General features: G+C 64.6%; 1 protein-coding gene across 2 annotated transcripts; it reads left to right on the top strand.

Annotated features, from left to right (window-relative positions):
• The first annotated feature begins 1,250 nt into the window (after positions 1-1,250).
• Positions 1,251-20,819, top strand: EML3 (EMAP like 3). 2 transcript variants are annotated; one of them, XM_077822231.1, is made up of 24 exons: positions 1,251-1,373; positions 4,933-5,100; positions 5,335-5,422; positions 5,817-6,260; positions 6,768-6,881; positions 7,433-7,461; positions 7,637-7,672; positions 8,050-8,173; positions 8,448-8,597; positions 11,681-11,750; positions 12,024-12,134; positions 12,585-12,680; positions 13,285-13,419; positions 13,582-13,720; positions 14,139-14,290; positions 15,677-15,802; positions 16,080-16,211; positions 16,514-16,581; positions 16,890-16,978; positions 17,229-17,326; positions 17,590-17,677; positions 17,917-18,015; positions 19,293-19,423; positions 20,000-20,819. In XM_077822231.1, exons 1-24 carry the CDS (start codon positions 1,328-1,330, stop codon positions 20,195-20,197), a joined length of 2,931 nt encoding a protein of 976 aa, XP_077678357.1. In that variant the 5' UTR covers positions 1,251-1,327; the 3' UTR covers positions 20,198-20,819. The 2 variants fall into 2 exon arrangements, with proteins under 2 accessions (XP_077678357.1, XP_077678356.1); XM_077822230.1 differs by having other exon boundaries at positions 12,543-12,680.
• Positions 20,820-21,149: the final 330 nt, after the last annotated feature.

Genomic DNA, 21,149 nt, shown 5'->3' with positions numbered 1-21,149 from the left:
AGTGCCCCGGATCCCACTGGGGGTAGCTGACTGACTCTTCTACCCAGTGGAACCCGTGGCCCCTGGACCAGGCTGGGTGACTGCGTGTCCTGGCAACCAGGCCCTGGCAATGCAACGTCAGCACTGTGGGGGCCAAGGAAAACAGGAGCCACTTGCTCCAGCCCGGGATTTTCCACCTCCCAGGGCTGCCTGCCCAGCCTGACTACAAACCAGCCAGCTCCAGATACTGGCTGCAGAGCCCCCCTGCCAGGACCCTGCCCCCAGCCCCACCAAATTCTGGCTGCAGAGACCCTCCACACAGACCCTGCCCCCCAACCAGTGCTAGGGGTAAGCAGCTGAAGCAATTCCTTAGGGCCCTCAGCAGCTCAAGGGCCCCCCCATTCGGTTTTTATTATAAGAACTTGCCTGTTTTAGTACTGGGGGGAGGGGAATATTCCTGCCTAGGGCCCCTAGTGGGCTAGCAATGCCACCGCCCCCAGCCCTTGGCTCCTCCAATCCAGAGGTGGATGGGACATTACTATCGGTGCCCAGGTGATCCAGTGCATCCCATATGTGGGGGGCTCCCTCCCATTCAGTGTCACCCCTCACCCTGTTAAGAGGGCTGGGGGGCAGGGTTCCTGGATTCTATCCCGGGCTCAGGGAGGGGAGTAGGGTCTAGTGGTTAGAGCAGGAGGCTGGGCGCCTGGACTCCTGGGTTAATTTTCCGGCGTGGGGACGAGAGTGGTCTGTGTCTAGTAGTTACTGTGTGTGTGGTGGCGGTGGGCTTGGGAGCCCGGAGCTTAAATTTAATCCCAGCCTCTAGGAGGAGAGTGGGGTCTAGTGGTTGGAGGTGGTGAGTGCTGGGAATCAATGCACCTGGGTTCTGTCCTCTAGTTCTGAGAGGGGAGTGGGGTCTAGTTTGTGTGTGAGTGGGTGGGGGTTGTGAGCTAGGACTCCTAGGTTCTAGCCTCTGCTCCGGGAAAGGAGTGGCTGTGGGGTCTCGTGGTAGAGGGTACAGGGAGCCAGGACTCCTGGGTCCCCTTCCGTTCCCCACCATGCCCTGTCTCTCTGGGTGCCCTTTCGCCTTTGGGGGCTCTCAGTTCCTGGGCTCTTCGTCCCACAACTCTCACCTCTGGGTTTGTCGCTGGAGTCGCTCGCGGCTCCGGGCAGCGAAGCGTTAACCCCCCTGCCTGCCCCTAGCCGGGCGAATCCGGAGTCACACCGGGATCGGGCCCGGGCTGCGAAGGGGAAATGACACGGCGCGCCGCTTCCTGGGGTGGGGGAGCAGCGGCCCCAGCGCTCGCTGCCTCCCTGGCGCTCACACGGCGAGTCGGGGCGCCAGGGGCGCATGGCCCGCGGCGCTATGGACCGGTGCTCGAACCACAGCCCCGCGGGTGAGTGCGGGGGGCCTGGCCAAAGGGCTGGGGCCCGGGGCGGCCCGAGGTGCCAGCTCCCAGGCGCGGCTCCCCCGCGCTCCAGACCGCCCGGGGCCCGTGTTCCGCCCGGGGCCCGCTAGCGGGTCGGGGGCTGGAGGGGGCGCTGTGCGGGTGGGAGCCGGGGGCCTGGCGGGGCGGGGACGTGTTGGGGTACATGGGGAGGGTGTGGGGGTGCGTTATGTGGGGGTGCAATGTGTGCATGGGGTCGGGGTGGGGATGCAAGAGTTTGGGGGACCATGAGAAGGGGGTGTGTTTGGGGGGTGTTATAGGGAGAGCATGGCCTGGGGAAGGGGGATGCAGGTGTTTGGGGGCCTATGGGGTGTATTGTGGGGGTGCAGGGGATATTGGTCAGCTGGAGGGTGCTCTGTGTTTGCAGAGGAGTGGGGGTGTTGGCTGCATGGAGGGTACTTGAGGGTGTGTGGAAAGGTGTTGTACTTTGTGTAGGGGGTCTGTGTGGAGGAGAATGCACTGCCTGGGAAGGAGGTGGGGGCTCAGTTATTGGGGGCACTGTGTGTGGAGGGGAGTGGGCTGGGTGGGGGAGGGTGTGTATAAGGAAGGTGCTAGGGTGTGCACAAGAAGGCAGGGGTTGTGGGGGGGTGCATGTTGTGCTGGGGGGGGAGTGGGAAGCTTTTCCTTCTAGGACAGAGTTTGAAATTCCTGTTTTGGGGTCCCCTTCTCTCTGATGCCCCCCCAAATACTCCCAACCTGCCAAACCACCCTTCCCCATTGCACCTTTCTCTCCACAGTGACTCAGCCATAGCTTTATCCATTTCACAGATGGGGGAACTGAGGCTCAGAAAGATCCCTAGGGACACACACAGAGCTGGGAATAAATCCAAGAGTCTTGGTTCCTAGTGCCCCTCCAACCCACAATACCCCCCTGTCCCGAAGCTGGGGATAGAACCCAGGCAGCCTGGCTCCTGGTCCAGTCCCTTAACTGCAAAGTTGGCCTCCTTCCATCTCTGGACAGGCTGGCCTAGCGTCTGCAGTGGGGCTGTGTGCCCCCTCTCTGCAGGATTGTTGGCTCCCCATAGCACCCCTGGTACTGCCTGGAAACATCAGTGCTTCCTCTCCATCCTGAAGCCAGGAGGAAGCTACTGCTTCGGCCCAGATATTGCAACAGCCAGCGCCAAGGCAACCCAGCCCAGAGACATGGGGAAGGGGGGAAGACTGGAGAGCGGGGTGTCAGGTCACTGGTCAGAACTAGGGGGATCAGAGGAGGGAGTTCAGGTGGTGTCTGTCTGGGCTTCTCCCCCAACTCTGCTGCTTTACAGGGCTCCCCTGCCATTGGACCACCAGGCTGGTGGGGCTCCTGGCCTGGGGCTGGCCTTGCCCCACACTCCAAGTCCAAAGGTTGGGTAGCATCATGCACTGGGTCCAAAGGTCCCATCAGTCCTGGCGTCCTGCCCCACCTCACACTGGCAGCTGCTCCCTCAACCCCACCCCTCTCCTCCTTCGTATGTGCAGAGGGCCAGGGACTTGGGTCCTGAAGGGGGGGGGGGCCTCTCTCTAGCCTGTGTCTGCCCATCAGGGGCACAGAAACTAACAGGTCCCTTTGTCCCCCCCCCCCCAGCTCTAGCCAGTCCCTGCTGGGGTTCATGTTGTAGCACAGATCCCATAGGCACATGGGGAGGGGGGGGACAGAAGACCTCCCCCCCCACCCTCTCCCCTCTGCCCATGTCCCAGTGGTGGTGGAACTAGGTGGGCTGCGGGTGCTTGAAGTAGTAATAACAAACACCAAAGACCTGGTTTCCATGATTTGCACTGTCAGCACCCCCACTATAAAAATTGTTCCAGCACCCTTGGGCAGTCCCCGTGTCCAGGGAACAGAACCTCTAGGAGGTGCGACCCCAGTGGGGCAGGACCAGGGCTGAGGGCTGGGTTCAGAGGCTTTGTTGGCCGGGGTGTTGGATGTTGGATTCACAAACTCAGGCCCTCCCCCCGGCCCCCCCAATCCCATCTCCCCAGATCCAGCTTGTCCTACTGATGGCACCAGATCCAAGCCCATGTAGACAAATGTGCGGTGGTGGAGGGAAGCCAGGAAATGGGAAAGCACCCAGCTCAGCCCCACACTCCTCCAGGCCTGCCCCCACCAGCTCCAGGCCTATTCCCGAGGCCTGCCCCTGGACCCATCTCCCAAGCTGACCCCTTCTTCTTCTTTGGGTCTATCCCCCAGGCTGGGCCCCTACTCCCCATGGGCCTCTCTCCAGGGTTTGGGTGGCTGAGCGAGATCAGAGTGCTGGGAGAACCCCAGGGCAGCAGCCCCATTCTCCGGCACCCAGTCCTACATCTCCCCCCTGCAGCTGGCAAGGGAGCACCAGGCCCCAAAGGGTTAATGCCAAGCTGAGCACCTCACCCAAAAATGTCACCCAACGTGTTTCCCTGCAGGGAGGTGCCGCTTCCTGTGAGGAACTGTGAGAAAAAGCAACTTTGTGGTGTAAGGCACAGGATGGGTCAAGGATGCCTGGGTTCTAGCCTCAGCTCTGAGGGGGTTGGAGGCTAGTAGTTAGAACAAGGGAGGCTGGGAGCCAGAGTTCTTGGGTTCTAGCCCAGCTCTGGAAGGGAAATGATGGGGTCCCGTGGTGCCCAGCCCAGCCAAGTGTGCCCAGCCCCTCCCTGTCTGGTGCTTGGCCTGCCCAACTCCTGGCTTTCCTGATCAGCATCTTGCCAGGCTTCCCCCCCCCACACACACACACACAGTTGCCCTCCCTCTCTGGCTGGGGCTGGGCTGTCAGGCGGGCGCCTGGCGGGGAGCTGTAAATGCCATTGAGAAAGCAGCTTTGTGTTTGGCTGGGGCTGCAGCTCCCTAGGGACAAAGCAGGGCCTGTCCAGGGCTGGGGGTGTGGGGCAGTGGGGGTGGATGTCATCAGCCTATCATGCTGCAGTCTGCTCAGAGAGCTGCCCCAAGTGTGTGTGTGTGTGGGGGGGTACCCTCTGGGGCAGGATCCCATTCCCTCTAGCCCTGCACAGGGCCCCCAGCCCTTTTCATCCTGGGCTTCCTGTTCCTCCTCAATCCTCCATGTGGGGACTCATCCGCTGGGGCTGGCCTGGGTAGAAGTAGGGCTCTGGTCCTCGCCCCATGCAGCAGGGGCTGTCGGGGTGGGGAGTGGCCCCAGTGAGCAGGCAGTGTCCAGCCCCTTCTCCCTGGCGTCAGCTTCCCCGTCTCTCGGGATTGGGTGTTAAGGGTCTTCGGGGCTCCATTCCATGTGAGGAGGTTAGAGGAGGGGGGTTGGGAGCCAGGACTTCTGGGTTCTGTCCCTGCTCTGGGAGGGGAGTGGGGTCTAGTGATTAGAGCAGGGGCTTGTAAGTCAGGACTCCTGGGTTCTATCCCCAGCTCTGGGAATTGCATGGGGTCTAGCGAGTTAGAGCAGCAGGGGGCTGTGGGTCAGGACTCCTGGGTTCTGTCCCCACTCTGGGAGGGGCATTGGGTCTAGTGATTAGAGCAGGGGACCTGGTTTGGGGGGCAGGAACCTGCCCAAGTGGCTGGAGCTAACGATTCTGATGCTGCCCCTGCTAGATGAGACCATCTCAGCCCTGCGCCCCGACCGGTTGGCCAGCCTGGAGCTCCGGCTGCAGAGCCAGGAGGAGGAGCTGACACTGGTGAAATCGGCACTGGCTGATGCGCTGCGGAGACTCAGCCTCTACGACCAGCAGATCCCACTCCTCACACAGCAGCTACTGTCAGGTGGGACACACAGGAACTGGGATAGGAGTCTAGCAGGAGGCGCTGCAGGGAGCAGGGCAGGAGCGCTGGCTGTGGGCAGAGCTCTGGGTTATTCCAGCCCCAGGCTCTCCCAGAAGAGGGCGCTGTAGGGCCCAGGGCAGGAGCAGTCAGGGCACTGTGGAGGGCAGCGTTAGTGCCATCTGGGGAGTTGGGAGTTTCCCTTGGGGCTGATATCTCTCTGTCATTTCCCTGCAGCGAATGATGCTGTCCCGGACACCCGGCTGTTCCTGGATCCTTCGCTGGGCCATGGGACATCCTGGATCCCACTGACCGCCAGCTGCAGGTATCACCCAGGCTGTGCCCCCACCCTGGCGCAGGGACCCTAGGGACTTCTGGACCAGGGACAGGGAGGGGGCCGGGGCCAGAGCCAGGGCCATGAGGCAGGCATGACCCTGAGGTTCAGGATCGGTACTGAGGGGGGAGGGAGTGCCAGGTTCTGGGGAGGGGACCCCAGGGCAAGCCCCCCCCGATGGGAGTGAAGAGGGAATGCAGGGCAGTGGGGGTGTCTTTGGGGAGACAGTAGGCAGAGGCCATGGGGTCAGGTCTGGGGAACTGGAGGGTAAGAGGTTTTGGGGAGGGCAGTGTGGTCAGGTTGAGGGGGGTGAGGTGGGCACTTGAGGGGCCTCCCACGCCATGGGGCGTTCTCTCAGCCCATGCTGTGGTGCTTTGGTTCACAGCCCAGTGCTCGCATCGGGAGTCGTGTGCCATGAGGAGTTGGGTGCAGGGCGCCCACCGGGAGCCCCCATCAGCACCGGGACCCAGACTGATGAGTCGGCCTTGTTGGGCGTGAAGTGGGGCTGGAGCTCTCCAGGGATCGGGCTTGAGTCAGAAGAGCCAAATGCCCTGGGGATGCCTCACAGTCCACTAGGCCTGCCCCAGCCAGCCTCAGCCCCTGACATACTGGGAGCAGGGCCCCCCCAGGACTCCTCCGAGCCTCCCCATGACTGTGAAGCAGCCGCCCCACTCCAGGGCAGTGCAAATGGCAGCCAGCCCCCTGAGAGTCAGCTCCACAGGGAGGAGATGCTATCCCCGGAGCCCCCATCCGAGGGGAGCAGCAGCAGCAGCGCCGCAGCCTCCCCGGTGCCAGCGGTCCATGCCCTGAAAGGCACCAGGAAAGAGCTGTGAGTGGGGCACGGAGGGGGCACCCGGACACCTGGGCTCGAGTGTCAGCTCTCGGAGGGGAGTGGGATCTAGTGGTTAGAACAGATGTGTGGGAGCCAGGGCTCTGAATGGGGATTGGGGTCTAGTAGGTGAGTGTGTGTTTACAGGGGCCAGAAGGTGGGGGGGGGGAAGGAAGCTGTCTGGGAACCAGGATTCCTGGGCTCTGTTTCCAGTTGATATGTCCAGCCGCATCCCCCAGTGCAGCCTGAACTATGGGGCTGGTAAAATCAGATTCTGTCTGTGTCTTAGGCCCCCCACACGGGGGGAGCTGGGGTGGGGAGATCCTCATTGGGAATCGCTGAACGAAGGGCCCCATTCTCCCCTTTGCCGGAGATGGGGCGTGGGTGGATTGATGTGGGAAAAGGGAGTTCATGTGCGGGTGCCCTGGCCTTGGGGAGCTGGGGGATGGCTCATGCTGACCCCCACCCAGTGCATGTAGTTAACCTGACTGCTCCCTCTCCCACCAGCCTGCGCAGGAACAGCTCCTCCGACAAGCCCGACAAGGCCAAGGCCCGGCAGCGCCTTAGCAAGAAGGCAGCATCCTCCGCCAACCTGCTCACACGCTCCAGCAGCCTGGAGAAGTAGGGACACTCCAACACCCCCCCGAACCAGTGCCCCTTGCTGGGAACAGCCCCCACTCCCTGCGGCGATTCCTGCTGGGAACGGCCCGCACCATGCACACCCTGCCCCCCACAGCGATCCCTGCTGGGAATGGCCCCCACCACGCACATCCTGCCCCCCGCAGCGATCCCTGCTGGGAACGGCCCCCACCACGCACATCCTGCCCCCCGCAGCGATCCCTGCTGGGAACGGCCCGCACCATGCACACCCGGCCCCCCCGCAGCGATCCCTGCTGGGAACGGCCCCCACCACGCACATCCTGCCCCCCCGCAGCGATCCCTGCTGGGAACGGCCCCCACCACGCACACCCTGCCGCCCCGCAGCGATCCCTGCTGGGAATGGCCCCCACCACGCACACCCTGCCCCCCGCTACGATGCCTTCTGGAACACGCCCTCCCCACCCCCACACACACTCTGCTGCATAGAGCTCCCCCTGCTCTGCTCCCCACAGTTAGAGCCAGAGCCCACTCCCTACAGCCCCCCCCGCTGATGCTCTGCTTTTCCCTTCTAGCCGGATGAAGGACCCTAACCTGAGCCCAGGTGAGCTGTGGGGAAGCTGAGTGGTGATCAGTGCCCAGGGGGTGTCATTCCACTGGTGCCAGTGCCCTGGGCAGTGTGGGGAGGGCAAGTGTGGAGGGAATTCAGCCCCTTGCCCTGGTCCTTTGTCCTGCCACACATGGCCCCAAATCTCTTGACGCTCCCTGTTTCCTTGCAGGGCCCTTGGGGTCTCGGCGTGGAACCTACAACCTTGGTGAGGCTGCTGGGGCAGGCATTGGAGGCTGTCCTGGGTGGCTGGAGCCACAGGGGGATGGGACTCAAAGCATGTTTTTGATGGGGCTTGTGAGATGATGTACCCAGGGGCTGGGTGCCTGCGGGGGGGGAGGGGGCAGCCCAGGGGATGGTGTTGTAGGAGCTCGGGTGTGTGGGACTGGTGCACGGGATGGAGTGTGGGGGGGTTGGGTGGAGCCTGGGGGGTGGGACGGCCTGGGAGTGTGGCGCTTTTGGGGGATGGGGTGGGTGGAGGTGGCAGGGGGCTGGATGTGGTGGGCATGGGCAGGCTGCATGGGATGAGCCTGGGGGGTGGTGCTGGCTGTGACCTGTCTCCCTCCCACCCCCGCTATCCCCCAGAGGGCCTCTCGATCAAGATGTTCCTGCGGGGCCGGCCCATCACCATGTACATCCCATCGGGCATCTCCCACTACGAGGAGCTGCGTGCGGAGCTGCCTCCTGAGCACCTGCAGCTCGACTGGGTGTATCCTTCAGCCGGGCAAAGCCCCCCTCCCACAGCCCGCACCTGCCCTGCCCCAGGCAGCACAGCTCCCCCTAGAGCACGATGTCCCCTGCTCCCTCCAGAGAGCGCTGTGCTGCCCCCACCCCCAGGGTGCGCTGTGTCCCCCCTCCAAAGGGCGCTGTGCTCCTGGCCTCCCCGCCCCCACAGGGTGCACTGTGTCCCGCTGTTTCCCCAGCCCTGGGGCTGGCTGGCGGCCCCCTCGCTCCCCTCTGTGCTCCTTGACGGGCCCGCCCAGCTATGGGTACCGCGGCCGGGACAGCCGCTCCAATCTCTACGTCCTGGCCTCAGGGGAGCTGGTTTACTTCATCGCCTGCGTGGTGGTGCTGTACCACATCCAGGGCCGCAGCCAGCGGCACTACCTGCGCCACACCGACTGCGTGCGATGGTGAGCGCCCGGGGGCCGCGCCGGGGGCGGGTTGTGGACCGATGGCCAGGGCCTGGGGGGCGCTGACTGCGGGGGATGGGGAGCGCCCGGGGCCGCGCCAGGGGCGGGTTGTGGACCGATGGCCAGGGCCTGGGGGGCGCTGACTGCGGGAGATGGGGAGCGCCCGGGGCAGCGCCGGGGGCGGGTTGTGGACCGATGGCCAGGGCCTGGGGGGCGCTGACTGCGGGAGATGGGGAGCGCCCGGGGCAGCGCCGGGGGCGGGTTGTGGACCGAGGGCCAGGGCCTGGGGGGCGCTGACTGCGGGAGATGGGGAGCGCCCGGGGCAGCGCCGGGGGGCGGGTTGTGGACCGATGGCCAGGGCCTGGGGGGCGCTGACTGCGGGAGATGGGGAGCGCCCGGGGCAGCGCCGGGGGCGGGGTGTGGACCGAGGGCCAGGGCCTGGGGGGCGCTGACTGCGGGGGATGGGGAGCGCCCGGGGCAGCGCCGGGGGCGGGTTGTGGACCGATGGCCAGGGCCTGGGGGGCGCTGACTGCGTGCGATGGTGAGCGCCCGGGGCAGCGCCGGGGGCGGGTTGTGGACCGAGGGCCAGGGCCTGGGGGGCGCTGACTGCGGGCGATGGTGAGCGCCCGGGGCAGCGCCGGGGGCGGGTTGTGGACCGAGGGCCAGGGCCTGGGGGGCGCTGACTGCGGGAGATGGTGAGCACCCGGGGCAGCGCCGGGGGCGGGTTGTGGACCGAGGGCCAGGGCCTGGGGGGGCGCTGACTGCGTGCGATGGGGAGCACCCGGGGCAGCGCCGGGGGGCGGGTTGTGGACCGAGGGCCAGGGCCTGGGGGGGCGCTGACTGCGTGCGATGGTGAGCGCCCGGGGCAGCGCCGGGGGCGGGTTGTGGACCGAGGGCCAGGGCCTGGGGGGCGCTGACTGCGGGAGATGGGGAGCGCCCGGGGCAGCGCCGGGGGCGGGTTGTGGACCGAGGGCCAGGGCCTGGGGGGCGCTGACTGCGGGAGATGGGGAGCGCCCGGGGCAGCGCCGGGGGCGGGTTGTGGACCGATGGCCAGGGCCTGGGGGGCGCTGACTGCGTGCGATGGTGAGCGCCCGGGGCAGCGCCGGGGGCGGGGTGTGGACCGAGGGCCAGGGCCTGGGGGGCGCTGACTGCGTGCGATGGGGAGCGCCCGGGGCAGCGCCGGGGGGCGGGTTGTGGACCGAGGGCCAGGGCCTGGGGGGCGCTGACTGCGGGAGATGGAGAACGCCCGGGGCAGCGCCGGGGGGCAGGTTGTGGACCGATGGCCAGAGCCTGGGGGGCGCTGACTGCGGGGGATGGGGAGCGCCCGGGGCAGCGCCGGGGGCGGGTTGTGGACCGATGGCCAGGGCCTGGGGGGCGCTGACTGCGTGCGATGGTGAGCGCCCGGGGCAGCGCCGGGGGCGGGTTGTGGACCGATGGCCAGGGCCTGGGGGGCGCTGACTGCGGGGGATGGTGAGCGCCCGGGGCAGCGCCGGGGGCGGGTTGTGGACCGAGGGCCAGGGCCTGGGGGGCGCTGACTGCGTGCGATGGTGAGCGCCCGGGGCAGCGCCGGGGGCGGGTTGTGGACCGAGGGCCAGGGCCTGGGGGGCGCTGACTGCGGGAGATGGAGAACGCCCGGGGCAGCGCCGGGGGCGGGGTGTGGACCGATGGCCAGGGCCTGGGGGGCGCTGACTGCGTGCGATGGTGAGCGCCCGGGGCAGCGCCGGGGGCGGGGTGTGGACCGAGTGCCAGGGCCTGGGGGGCGCTGACTGCGTGCGATGGGGAGCACCCGGGGCAGCGCCGGGGGCGGGTTGTGGACCGAGGGCCAGGGCCTGGGGGGCGCTGACTGCGTGCGATGGGGAGCACCCGGGGCAGCGCCGGGGGGCGGGTTGTGGACCGATGGCCAGGGCCTGGGGGGCGCTGACTGCGGGAGATGGTGAGCGCCCGGGGCAGCGCCGGGGGCGGGTTGTGGACCGAGGGCCAGGGCCTGGGGGGCGCCTACTGCGGGAGATGGGGAGCGCCCGGGGCAGCGCCGGGGGGCGGGTTGTGGACCGATGGCCAGGGCCTGGGGGGCGCTGACTGCGTGCGATGGTGAGCGCCCGGGGCAGCGCCGGGGGCGGGTTGTGGACCGATGGCCAGAGCCTGGGGGGCGCTGACTGCGTGTGATGGGGAGCGCTCGGGGCAGCACCGGGGGCGGGTTGTGGACCGATGGCCAGGGCCTGGGGGGCGCTGACTGCGGGGGATGGTGAGCGCCCGGGGCAGCGTGCCGGGGGGGCGGGTTGTGGACCGAGGGCCAGGGCCTGGGGGGCGCTGACTGCGGGAGATGGTGAGTGCCTGGGGCAGCACCGGGGGCGGGTTCTGGACCGAGGGCCAGGGCCTGGGGGGCGCTGACTGCGGGGGATGGTGAGCGCCCGGGGCAGCGTGCCGGGGGGTGGGTTGTGGACCGAGGGCCAGGGCCTGGGGGGCGCTGACTGCGGGGGATGGTGAGCGCCCGGGGCAGCGTGCCGGGGGGCGGGTTGTGGACCGAGGGCCAGGGCCTGGGGGGCGCTGACTTCGGGGGATGGTGAGCGCCCGGGGCAGCGTGCCGGGGGGCGGGTTGTGGACCGAGGGCCAGGGCCTGGGGGGCACTGACTGCGGGGGATGGTGAGCGCCCGGGGGGCGGGTTGTGGACCGAGGGCCAGGGCCTGGAGGGCGCTGACTGCGGGGGATGGTGAGCGTCCAGGGCAGCGTGCCGGGGGGCGGGTTGTGGACCGAGGGCCAGGGCCTGGGGGGCGCTGACTGCGTGCGATGGTGAGCGCCCGGGGCAGCGCCGGGGGCAGGTTGTGGATCGATGGCCAGGGCCTGGGGGGCGCCTACTGCGGGGGATGGGGAGTACGTTGGGGCACAGAGCGGCTGGGGAGCACCGACTATGTCGGAGGGAGCGTACGTGGGGGAACGGACTGAAGTGGAGACCTAGGCGAGGGCACAGGGGTCGCCCACTGCGGCAAGGGCACGGGGGGGGGGGGTCCCGGGCCGGTCTCTCCACCCTGGCTGTGGCCCCTGAGTTTTTGAGCCAATAACCGCCTCCCCCCATCTCTCCCCTGCAGCCTGGCTGTGCATCCCGACAGAGTGCGTGTGGCCACAGGGCAGACTGCTGGCGTGGACAAGGATGGCAAGGTACCCACCAAGGGGGGACAGATCCTGCAGGGCTGTCCCAGAGTGGGATTTAGGGGAGTCCCACTGAGCCAGCTTCCTGGAGAGCCGGGTGAGAAACCCTGCCACGCCCTGGGCTCTGGCCCCGCAGGGTGGGGAGAGCAGGGGTCTCAGTGCAGGAGGCCAGACTTACCACAGGGTCCCTGTCCACGAGGCCCTGCCTCCTGGGACCTGCCCCCCAAGTCCCTGACACCCCCCACCTCCTGTGTCTGTCCTGACCCGTCTCCTCTCTTGCAGCCCCTGCAGCCCTTCGTTCACATCTGGGACTCCTCCACGCTGCTCACCCTGCAGCAGATTGGCCTGGGGAGCTTTGAGCGAGGCGTTGGCTCCCTTGCCTTCTCCACTGCTGTGAGTCCAAGTGCTAGCCCTGCCCCCGCTCGGTTCCCTGTCTCACGTCTCCCGTCACCCTGCCCTCCCTTTCTCCACCCCCAACTCAGATCCCTGCCCCACACTCTCCCATTGCCCCACCTCAGCTTGGATCCTTCCTTGCCCCCTTGGGCTCTTGGGGGGCAGGACTCCCTCAGGACAGCCTGACAGGAGGTGAACCCAGCTGGAGTGCCCCCAATTCCCCCTCCCCTCCCAGTCCTTGTCAGCCCTGGCTGTGCTGGGGGCCTGGGCTGTGCAGTCGTGGTGGGGAGGGGGAATTGGGGGGGGAATTTGGAGGGGGTGGGGAGGGAATTTGTGTCCCCTATCCAGACCCCCCACATCCCTTTGCATGTTCCCTACGCCCCTGTGTCTGCATATTCCATTCTTGAGGAGCCCCCATTGGCAACTGTCCTTCCCGGCTGCCATCTGCAGGACCAGGGGGCCTATCTGTGCGTGGTGGACGACTCCAACGAACACATGCTGTCAGTATGGGACTGTGCCCGTGGCACCAAGCAGGCCGAGATCAAGGTGAGCCAGGGGGCAGACCCAAGGCTGCATAGCATTGCAGGGGTGGGGGGACCACAAGGAACAGAACCCAGGAGTCCTGACTCCAAGCCCCCATCCCTGCTCTCAGCCACTAGCTCCTACTCCCCTCCCAGAGCTGGGAAGAGAAACCAGGCGTCCGGGCTGCAGCCCCCGCTCTCCTTCACTGGGTGACGCTGCAGTGCTGCTCCTGCTTTTTGGGTGCTGTCTCCATGGCAACCTGTACATATTTGGGGAGCTGAGGTCATTGTGCTTCCCCCCCACCACCACGCAGGGACCCTGGGCTGGGCCAAGGGTCTGAGTCTGGGCTGTGCATCGATCTCCCTTCCCTGGGGATGGAGCTGGCCGCAGGAGGAGGACTCCCCTGGGGTAGAGGTGCCACCCAAAACTCAGCAAGGGACCCCCCCAGCCCATGGGCGTCCCCCTGCCCCTGGTGCCATCCACTGGTGGGAGAGGAGCAATGAGGGGTCTCCCCATCCCCACCCTTGGGGACCCCACACAGAATCCTGCTGGGCACCCACAATCCCCACATGTCCCTGTCCCTCCAGTTGCCCCCTGTCCTGTCATGCCTCTTCTCTCCCCTCTCCAGAGCACCAACGAGTCCGTGTTCACGGTGGAGTTCAACCCCCAGGACAGTAGCAACTTCATCACCAGTGGGAAATCCCACGTCTACTTCTGGACCTGGAGTGGCAGCACCCTGAGCAAGAAGCAGGGCATCTTCGGGGTGAGGGGCTGGGGGCTGGCTGGAGGGGGCAGTTCTCAGCCAGGTCAGGGGCCTGTGCTGAACCTGGCTGGGGAAGGACTCTGGGCTCAGCCTGTGAGGGGTTGAGCCTGGCTGCCCTGAGAGCACCCCCCTCAATTCACTTCTCTCCCCCCACATTTCTAGAAGTACAAGAAGCCCAAGTTCATCCAGTGCTTTCTGTTTGATGCCAATGGGGATGTGCTGACGGGGGACTCAGAGGGGAATATCCTGACCTGGGCGCGCACGGCCGCCGACATCCGCACACTGGGCAAGGGCGCCAAAGGTATTGGGGAGATGGGGGGGGCTGCAGCTGCACAGACCCCTGGACTGGGGGGACACCTGCACAGACCCCTGGGCTGGAGAGCAGGGACCCCTGGACTGGGGGGAGGCCTGCACAGACCCCTGGGCTTGGGGGCAGGGATCCCTGGGCTGGGGGGAGGCCTGCACAGACCCCTGGGCTTGGGGGCAGGGATCCCTGGGCTTGGGGGAGGCCTGCAGGGATCCCTGGGCTGGGGGGAGGCCTGCACGGATCCCTGGGCTTGGAGGCCGGGACCCCTGGGCTGGGGGGAGGCCTGCACAGACCCCTGGGCTGGGGGGGGTGAGAGTGGAGGGGACCTGGAGTGGAGGGATGCAGGGATCCCCCTGGGCTGGGAGGGGTCGGGGGGAGAGGGCCCAGCAATGACCCCACCACCCCATTGCAGAGACCTACCAGATCGGGCATCAGACCCGGGCACACGAAGGGAGCATCTTCTCGCTCTGCTTGCGGCGCGACGGCTCAGTGCTGAGTGGGGGTGGGAAGGACCGGCGCCTTGTGCACTGGAGCCCCAGCCTTGCCCTGCTTCAGGAGGTGGAGGTGAGGGGGGAGTCCGATGGGCTCAGATCCAAAGCAGGAACAGGGCAGTGGTCCTTGGGGTGGCATCTGCATGGGACTGGGGTGAGGGTGAGCATGGGGGATCCACAGAGGATTGTAGGAGGCAGGGATGGGGTCAGAATCTGCTAGTGTTGGAGGGGGGATGGGCAGGGGGATCTGTGGGGAGGGTTGGGGTGTATGCAGGCGTTGGGCAAGGGGATCTGCGTTTGGACATGGAGATGGATGGGGATTTGCCTGCAGGATCTGTTGGCAGAGCAGCAGGGGAGGAGTTTGGGGGTCGGAGAGGGGTCTGTAGTGGTGGGGGGGTGGGTGTCACGAAGTCACCGGGCAATGCTCTGGAACTATTTCATATGAAGCCATCCAGGACTCTGGGGAAGCCTCCTTTCTCTGAGCAGACTGTCTCCAGGGCAAGAAGCTTACACAACTTCCACCTTCCTGGGTCTGACCTCAGAGCATTTAGCTTCCCCTTCCACACCATGCGCTTCCCGCAGCAATTTTGCACAGGTGGGGCTCCTGAGGAAGCCAGAGGGCCCTGCACCCCAACTCCACTGTCAGATGGGACTCTCAGCCAGCCAGTAAAACGGAAGGTTTATTAGTTGACAGGAACACAGAATTTGTTAGCAGAGAAACCAGTGACTTTCAGACAAGTCCAACTTGGGAAGTCTTGGACCAGAAGCCCTAGACTCCCCCCCTTCCAGTCCCCCCAAGCAGACTGCCAGCTTCCAGCAACCTGACCTCAGACACGCCCATTGGTCCTCCTCCTCTTTGTCTCACTTCCTGGGCAGTCACCTGGTTGCATCCCCCTCCTGGGTCTCCGGTTATGAAGGGCACTGGTTATATGTGCAGGCAGCTGGAGCAGCCTCACCTGCCCCAGAGGTCTCAGCCAGAGTCACACACCCCTATTCCCACCACCGAGGTATTGGTGCAGCACACAGGGAAACTGAGGCACACACAGTATTCATGCAAAACAGTAAAACTCACATACAACATAACAAGGGAAAATCTCCACTTTCTGACAGTGGGCAGGAAGTGTTTGAGGGGTCAGTGAGGGGGCTGTAGTGGGTGCGGGTGGGGATCTGCAGAGGTGGGCCGGGGGTGTCTGGAGGGTTGGTGAGGGGGCTGCAGGAGCTGGGGATCTGTGGGGGGCATGGTTGGAAAACTATAGAAGTCATGGGTAGGAGCTCAGGATCTGCCGGAGGCGTGTCCGGGGTGCAGCAGGAGGCTGTGGGTGGGAGGAGGGGGGATCTGCCGGAGGGGAAGAGGTCTGTAGGAGTCATGGGTGGGGATCAGGATCTGCAGTGAGCATGTGGGGGGATCTGTGGCTCCTGCTGTCCCCACCCTGCTCAGTCAGCCCCTTGTGCCCCCCAGATCCCGGAGCAGTTTGGGGCTGTGCGCACCATTGTCGAGGGCCCCGGGGCTGAGCTGCTGGTTGGGACTACGCGCAACGCGCTGCTCAGGGGCAGTCTGGCTGCTGGCTTCACCCCCATTATCCAGGTGAGCGGGGAGCTGGGGAGCCTTGGAGCTACAGAGACTGAGGGGCTGTGGGAGGTCTTGGGAAAGGGAGGGGATATGGGGAGGAGTATGGGGGTGCAGCAGGGTGGGGGGTGCTTGGGAAAGCAGGGGGCCCTCTGGAGTGGCAAGGGGGACAGATGGGTTGGGGACTGGGGAGCAGTGGGGGGGAGGGAGAGATGGGATTGAGGTCATGGACAGCAGCGTACAGCAGGGTGAGCTAGGTCCCCGCCTGTCCCCCTCAGGCTTTCCTTGGTTTCAGGGTCACACGGACGAGCTGTGGGGTTTGGCCACCCACCCCTCACGGAGCCTCTTCCTCACCTGCGGGCATGACAGGCAGGTCTGCATGTGGGACAGCGGGGAGCACACGGCGGCCTGGAGCCTCACCCTGGAGGTACCGCCCTGGGGGGGAATGGGGGGGGGTTCACGGCAGCCTGGAGCCTCACCCTGAAGGTACCATCCTGAGGGGGATGGGGAATGCAGTGGGCTGGATCCTCCCCTTGGAGGTACCGCCCCAGGGGGGATGGGGAACGCAGTGGGCTGGAGCCTCCCCCTGGAGTTACCACCCTGGTGGGGATGGGGGTTGCAATGGGCTGGAGCCTCACCTTGGAGGTACTGCCTGAGGAGGTGGGGTGGGGTGGGGTGGGGTGGGTAGGAGGAGGGTCAAGGTCCTTACAGGGTGTCTCTCCCCTGCAGGAGACCGGGCTCTGCGCTGATTTCCACCCCAGTGGCCGGGTGGTGGCTGTAGGACTCAACACTGGACGGTAACTCTCTCTCCACCCCCCCCCCATTGCCCCCATTCTGGCCCCTCAGGGGGTGCTGGGGAAGCTCTTCCCACCCCACTGGAGTCACACCCAAAGGGGTTGAGGGGCTACTGGTGGCCCTGCAAGCAGGACCCTGAGATTTGGGGCTGTGACCCCCACTCCCTGAATCTGGCCCCCTGGGGTTAAGGGTTTGCCCCCAGGGTCGGAAACCCCCCCTCTGTTGCCCCTTCTCCCCGGGGCGGGGTTCTCTCTCTGTGTCTGCACATCCGGTGCCACGGGAGCTCTGACCCCCTCCTGTGTCCCCCCAGGTGGCTGGTGCTGGACACAGAGACACGGCAGGTGCTGTCAGGGGGCTCAGACGGGAACGAGCAGCTCTCAGTGGTGCGCTATTCACCAGGTCAGACCCCCCTCCCTTCCCCTGCAGGCCCCATTCCCACCAGGTTTCTCCCCCACTACAGCTCTGGCTCCCTCCGTCCCTCACCGCTCCATGGCCCCATTCCCACCCCATCTTCCCCACGTTGTAGAGACAGCAAGTTCTTCCCATTCTCCCCATCCCCCATGGCTCTGTTTCCACCACCTCCTCTGCCCCCCTTTTGCAGCTGCCCCCCACGTGGCCCCTTCCCACCTCTCTTTTCTCCCCCTTGCAGACGGTGAGTTCCTGGCCATCGGCTCCCACGACAACTTCATCTACATCTACAGCGTGGGGGAGGGGGAACGCAAGTACAGCCGTTTCGGCCGCTGCACGGTGAGGGGGGGCCAAGGAGAGAGGGCTGCCAGGAGGAGGCTGGGGAGGATGGGGCTACTGGGATGGTGGAGGAGGTCACTGGACCAAAGGTGGAGGAGGGAAGGGGAGAGGGTCTCTGGGAGATGAGGGGCGGGTCCTGGGAGCGAGGGGGGTGTATGATTTCAGGCCCCTGGATTGTGCCCCCTTGAGAGATGCCTGAGGCTGGGCTGGGGGGATCTTTGAGTAACTGGCTTTGATGCCCCTGTTCCTCCCCCTCCGCCCAGGGACACTCCAGCTTCATCACCCACCTGGACTGGTCCAAGGACAGCAAGTTCATCATGTCCAACTCGGGAGACTATGAGATCCTCTACTGTGAGTGCCGGGAATGGGGGTGCTCAGGAGCCCGTCACCCTGGTGCCTGGGCGTGAGTCGCCCTCATTGTGCATGGGCCTGTCCATAAGCTTCCGTCATGGGTGGAGGTGGCTCTGGTGACCTGGGACAAGTGTGTGTGTCGTTCCTTGAGTACCTGTGGCTGGGAGCCGTGCCCTCATGTGGCAGTGCCTGTTTCTGCAGTGGGACCCTAACCCCGCGTGTCTCTCCCCGGTTTGCAGGGGATGTGGCTGGCGGCTGCAAGCTGTTGAGGAATCGCTTTGAGAGCCGCGACCGGGAGTGGGCGTCGTACACCTGCGTGCTGGGCTTCCACGTTTTTGGTGAGGGTTGGGGCCCATGGGATGTGGGGGGAGAGGGCGAGCGTCGGGGTACAAAGGGTCCCTGGGAGAAGGGAGAGAGAAGAGTGTAGCTGGGGGGAAAGCGGTCCCAGGGGCTCTGAGAGCCATGGTCAGGAAGGAGCACTAGCATGTCATAGAAGCAATCATAGAATATCAGGGTTGGAAGGGACCTCAGGAGGTCATCTAGTCCAACCCCCTGCTCAAAGCAGGACCAATCCTCAATTAAATCATCCCAGCCAGGGCTTTGTCAAGCCTGACCTTAAAAACTTCTAAGGAAGGAGATTCCACCACCTCCCTAGGTAACGCCTTCCAGTGTTTCACCACCCTCCTAGTGAAAAAGTTTTTCCTAATATCCAACCTAAATCTCCCCCACTGCAACTTGAGACCATTACTCCTTGTTCTGTCATCTGCTACCACTGAGAACAGTCTAGATCCATCCTCTTTGGAACCCCCTTTCAGGTAGTTGAAAGCAGTTATCAAATCCCACCTCATTCTTCTCTTCCGCAGACTAAACATCCCCAGTTCCCTCAGCCTCTCCTCATAACTCATGTGTTCCAGTCCCCTAATCATTTTTGTTGCCCTTTGTTGGACTCTTTCCAATTTTTCCACATCCTTCTTGTAGTGTGGGGCCCAAAACTGGACACAGTACTTCAGATGAAGCCTCACCAGTGTCGAATAGCGGGGAACAATCATGTCCCTCGATCTGCTGGCAATGCCCCTACTTATACATCCCAAAATGCCATTGGCCTTTTTGGCAACAAGGGCACACTGCTGACTCATATCCAGCTTCTCGTCCACTGTAACCCCTAGGTCCTTTTCTGCAGAACTGCTGCTTAGCGATTCGGCCCCTAGTCTGTAGCGGTGCATTGGATTCTTCCGTCCTAAGTGCAGGACTCTGCACTTGTCCTTGTTGAACCTCATCAGATTTCTTTTGGCCCAATCCTCCAATTTGTCTAGGTCCCTCCGTATCCTATCCCTACCCTCCAGCGTATCTACCTCTCCTCCCAGTTTAGTGTCATCTGCAGACTTGCTGAGGGTGCAATCCACACCATCCCCCAGATCATTTATGAAGATATTGAACAAAACCGGCCCCAGGACCAACCCCTGGGGCACTCCACTTGATACCGGCTGCCAACTAGACATGGAGCCATTGATCACTACCCGTTGAGCCCGACAATCTAGCCAGCTTTCTATCCACCTTATAGTCCATTCATCCAGCCCATACGTCTTTAACTTGCTGTCGTGTCTCTCCCATGCAGGTGTGTGGCCGGACGGCTCGGATGGCACAGACATCAACTCCCTGTGCCGCTCCCACAACGAGCGTGTAGTCGCTGTGGCAGATGACTTCTGCAAGGTGCATCTGTTCCAGTACCCCTGTGCCAGGGCCAAGGTGAGACTGGTAGGGATTGGGGGGTTAACCCTGTGCCAGGGCCAAGCTGAGACTGGCAGGGATGGGGGGTTAACCCCTGTGCCAGGACTGAAGTGAGACTGGCAGGGAAGGGGAGTTAAACCTGTGCCAGGGCCAAAATGAGACTGGTGGGGTGGGATTAACCCCTGACCCCAGGGCCGAGGTGAGAGGAGGCATGAAGGGGGTAGGGTGGAAGATTAACTAGGGATTTTGTCTGCCCCTTTTCCCATTGGCTGGGGACTGCCCTGATGGTTCGGGGTGTGGGGATGCCCAGGGGGTCTTGGGCAGGGAACTGGGGACTCTATGAGGGGACATCCCAGGGGATCAGGGAGTCTCTGTAGGATCTTGGGCAGGGGAATGGGGTATCTCTGGGGGTTCTGAGTGGGGTGGGGGGGGTCTCAACTGGGGTATCAGTGTGGTTCTGGGAGGTCCTGGGGTTAGTGGCAGAGCCCAAGGGCCTTGACCAGGGGGTTGGGGAACACTCTGGAGGTTCTGGGTGGGGTGGGAGACCATTGGCAGCGCCCACGCCTGACCCCACTCCCTTGTTCTCTCTTGCAGGCGCCCAGCCACGTGTATGGGGGCCACGGGAGCCACGTGACTAATGTGCGCTTCACGAATGATGACAGCCACCTGGTCTCACTGGGGGGCAAGGACACCAGCATCTTCCAGTGGCGGGTGCTGGGAGGCAGCCTCCCCCACAGCTGCTCGCTCTCCTCTGCCTCCCTCTCTTCCCAGGAGGCTGGGGGCTGCGCCTGAGCTGGAGACACTGCAGGGACCAAGCCTCATTGCCTGTGGGCCTGGACAGCCCTGGCACATGGATCCCAGCGAGCCAGGCCCAGCCAGAGGGTTCCCCCACCCCCTGGGACTAACGCGTGCTAATAATGCGACCTGCTTCATTAACACTGGGGGGCAGGCCTGGATTCTGCTCAGGGCCCAGCACAGGTCAGAGTGGTGGGGCAGGGCCGAGGGCCTGTTGGCAGCTCCCACCACCAGGGCCCAGGGGCTCAGCTGGGAGGGTGCTGGGATTGGGGCTCTTGCCTTGAAGTCCTCATTGCATGAGGGCTGGGGCCGGGGGGTGTCTGGCAGGGGAACTTATGGGGTTAGGGGAACCATGTGGGTGTTAATGGAGGCAGCCTATCTTTAGGGCTGGGGCTGTCCCTTATCTACCCTCACTCCGTTCCCAGAACATGTGTACGATGGGGCCTGTCCACCTGGGGACACTCTCTCCCTCCAGGGGCCTGAGGGCTGACCCCAATGCTGGGACCAAGCCTGGAGAAGCAGGACACTGCTCTCCCCGCTTCGTTTACATTCCCGGCTGCGCCAGAGCAGCAAGACGCTGAACACTGTGAGAGGCAGCAATAAAGCCTTGGCATCAGGGGCTGGGCTCCTGTCTCCTTCCTGTCAGGGTTGGGGAGTAGGCACACAGCAGCGGTACGGGGTGGGGGGCATAAGGCTGTGGGCAGGGGCCACAGCAGTGGGGTGGGGGAGAGGAAGGCATGCTAGGGGCAGCAGAGGGTGCGGCTAGCCTGCGTTAGGATGGTACAGTGCAGGGATCACTGTTAACACCGCCCTGAGGATGTGGGGGAGGGGGGAGCGTGCTGAGGCTTTGGTTCTAGAGTCGCGGGAGAGGGAAATAAGGGATTTAGCTCCCCAGGTCTAGTGAGATACAGAGAGAACATCTCTGCCTCTCTGCTGGGGCTCTGTCGTT

The sequence above is a fragment of the Eretmochelys imbricata genome, chromosome 7, assembly GCF_965152235.1.
Source record: "Eretmochelys imbricata isolate rEreImb1 chromosome 7, rEreImb1.hap1, whole genome shotgun sequence".
Classification (NCBI taxonomy): domain Eukaryota; kingdom Metazoa; phylum Chordata; order Testudines; family Cheloniidae; genus Eretmochelys; species Eretmochelys imbricata.
The sequence above is the reverse complement of the archived record's forward strand: the minus strand, read 5'-3'. Positions and strand labels throughout refer to the sequence as shown.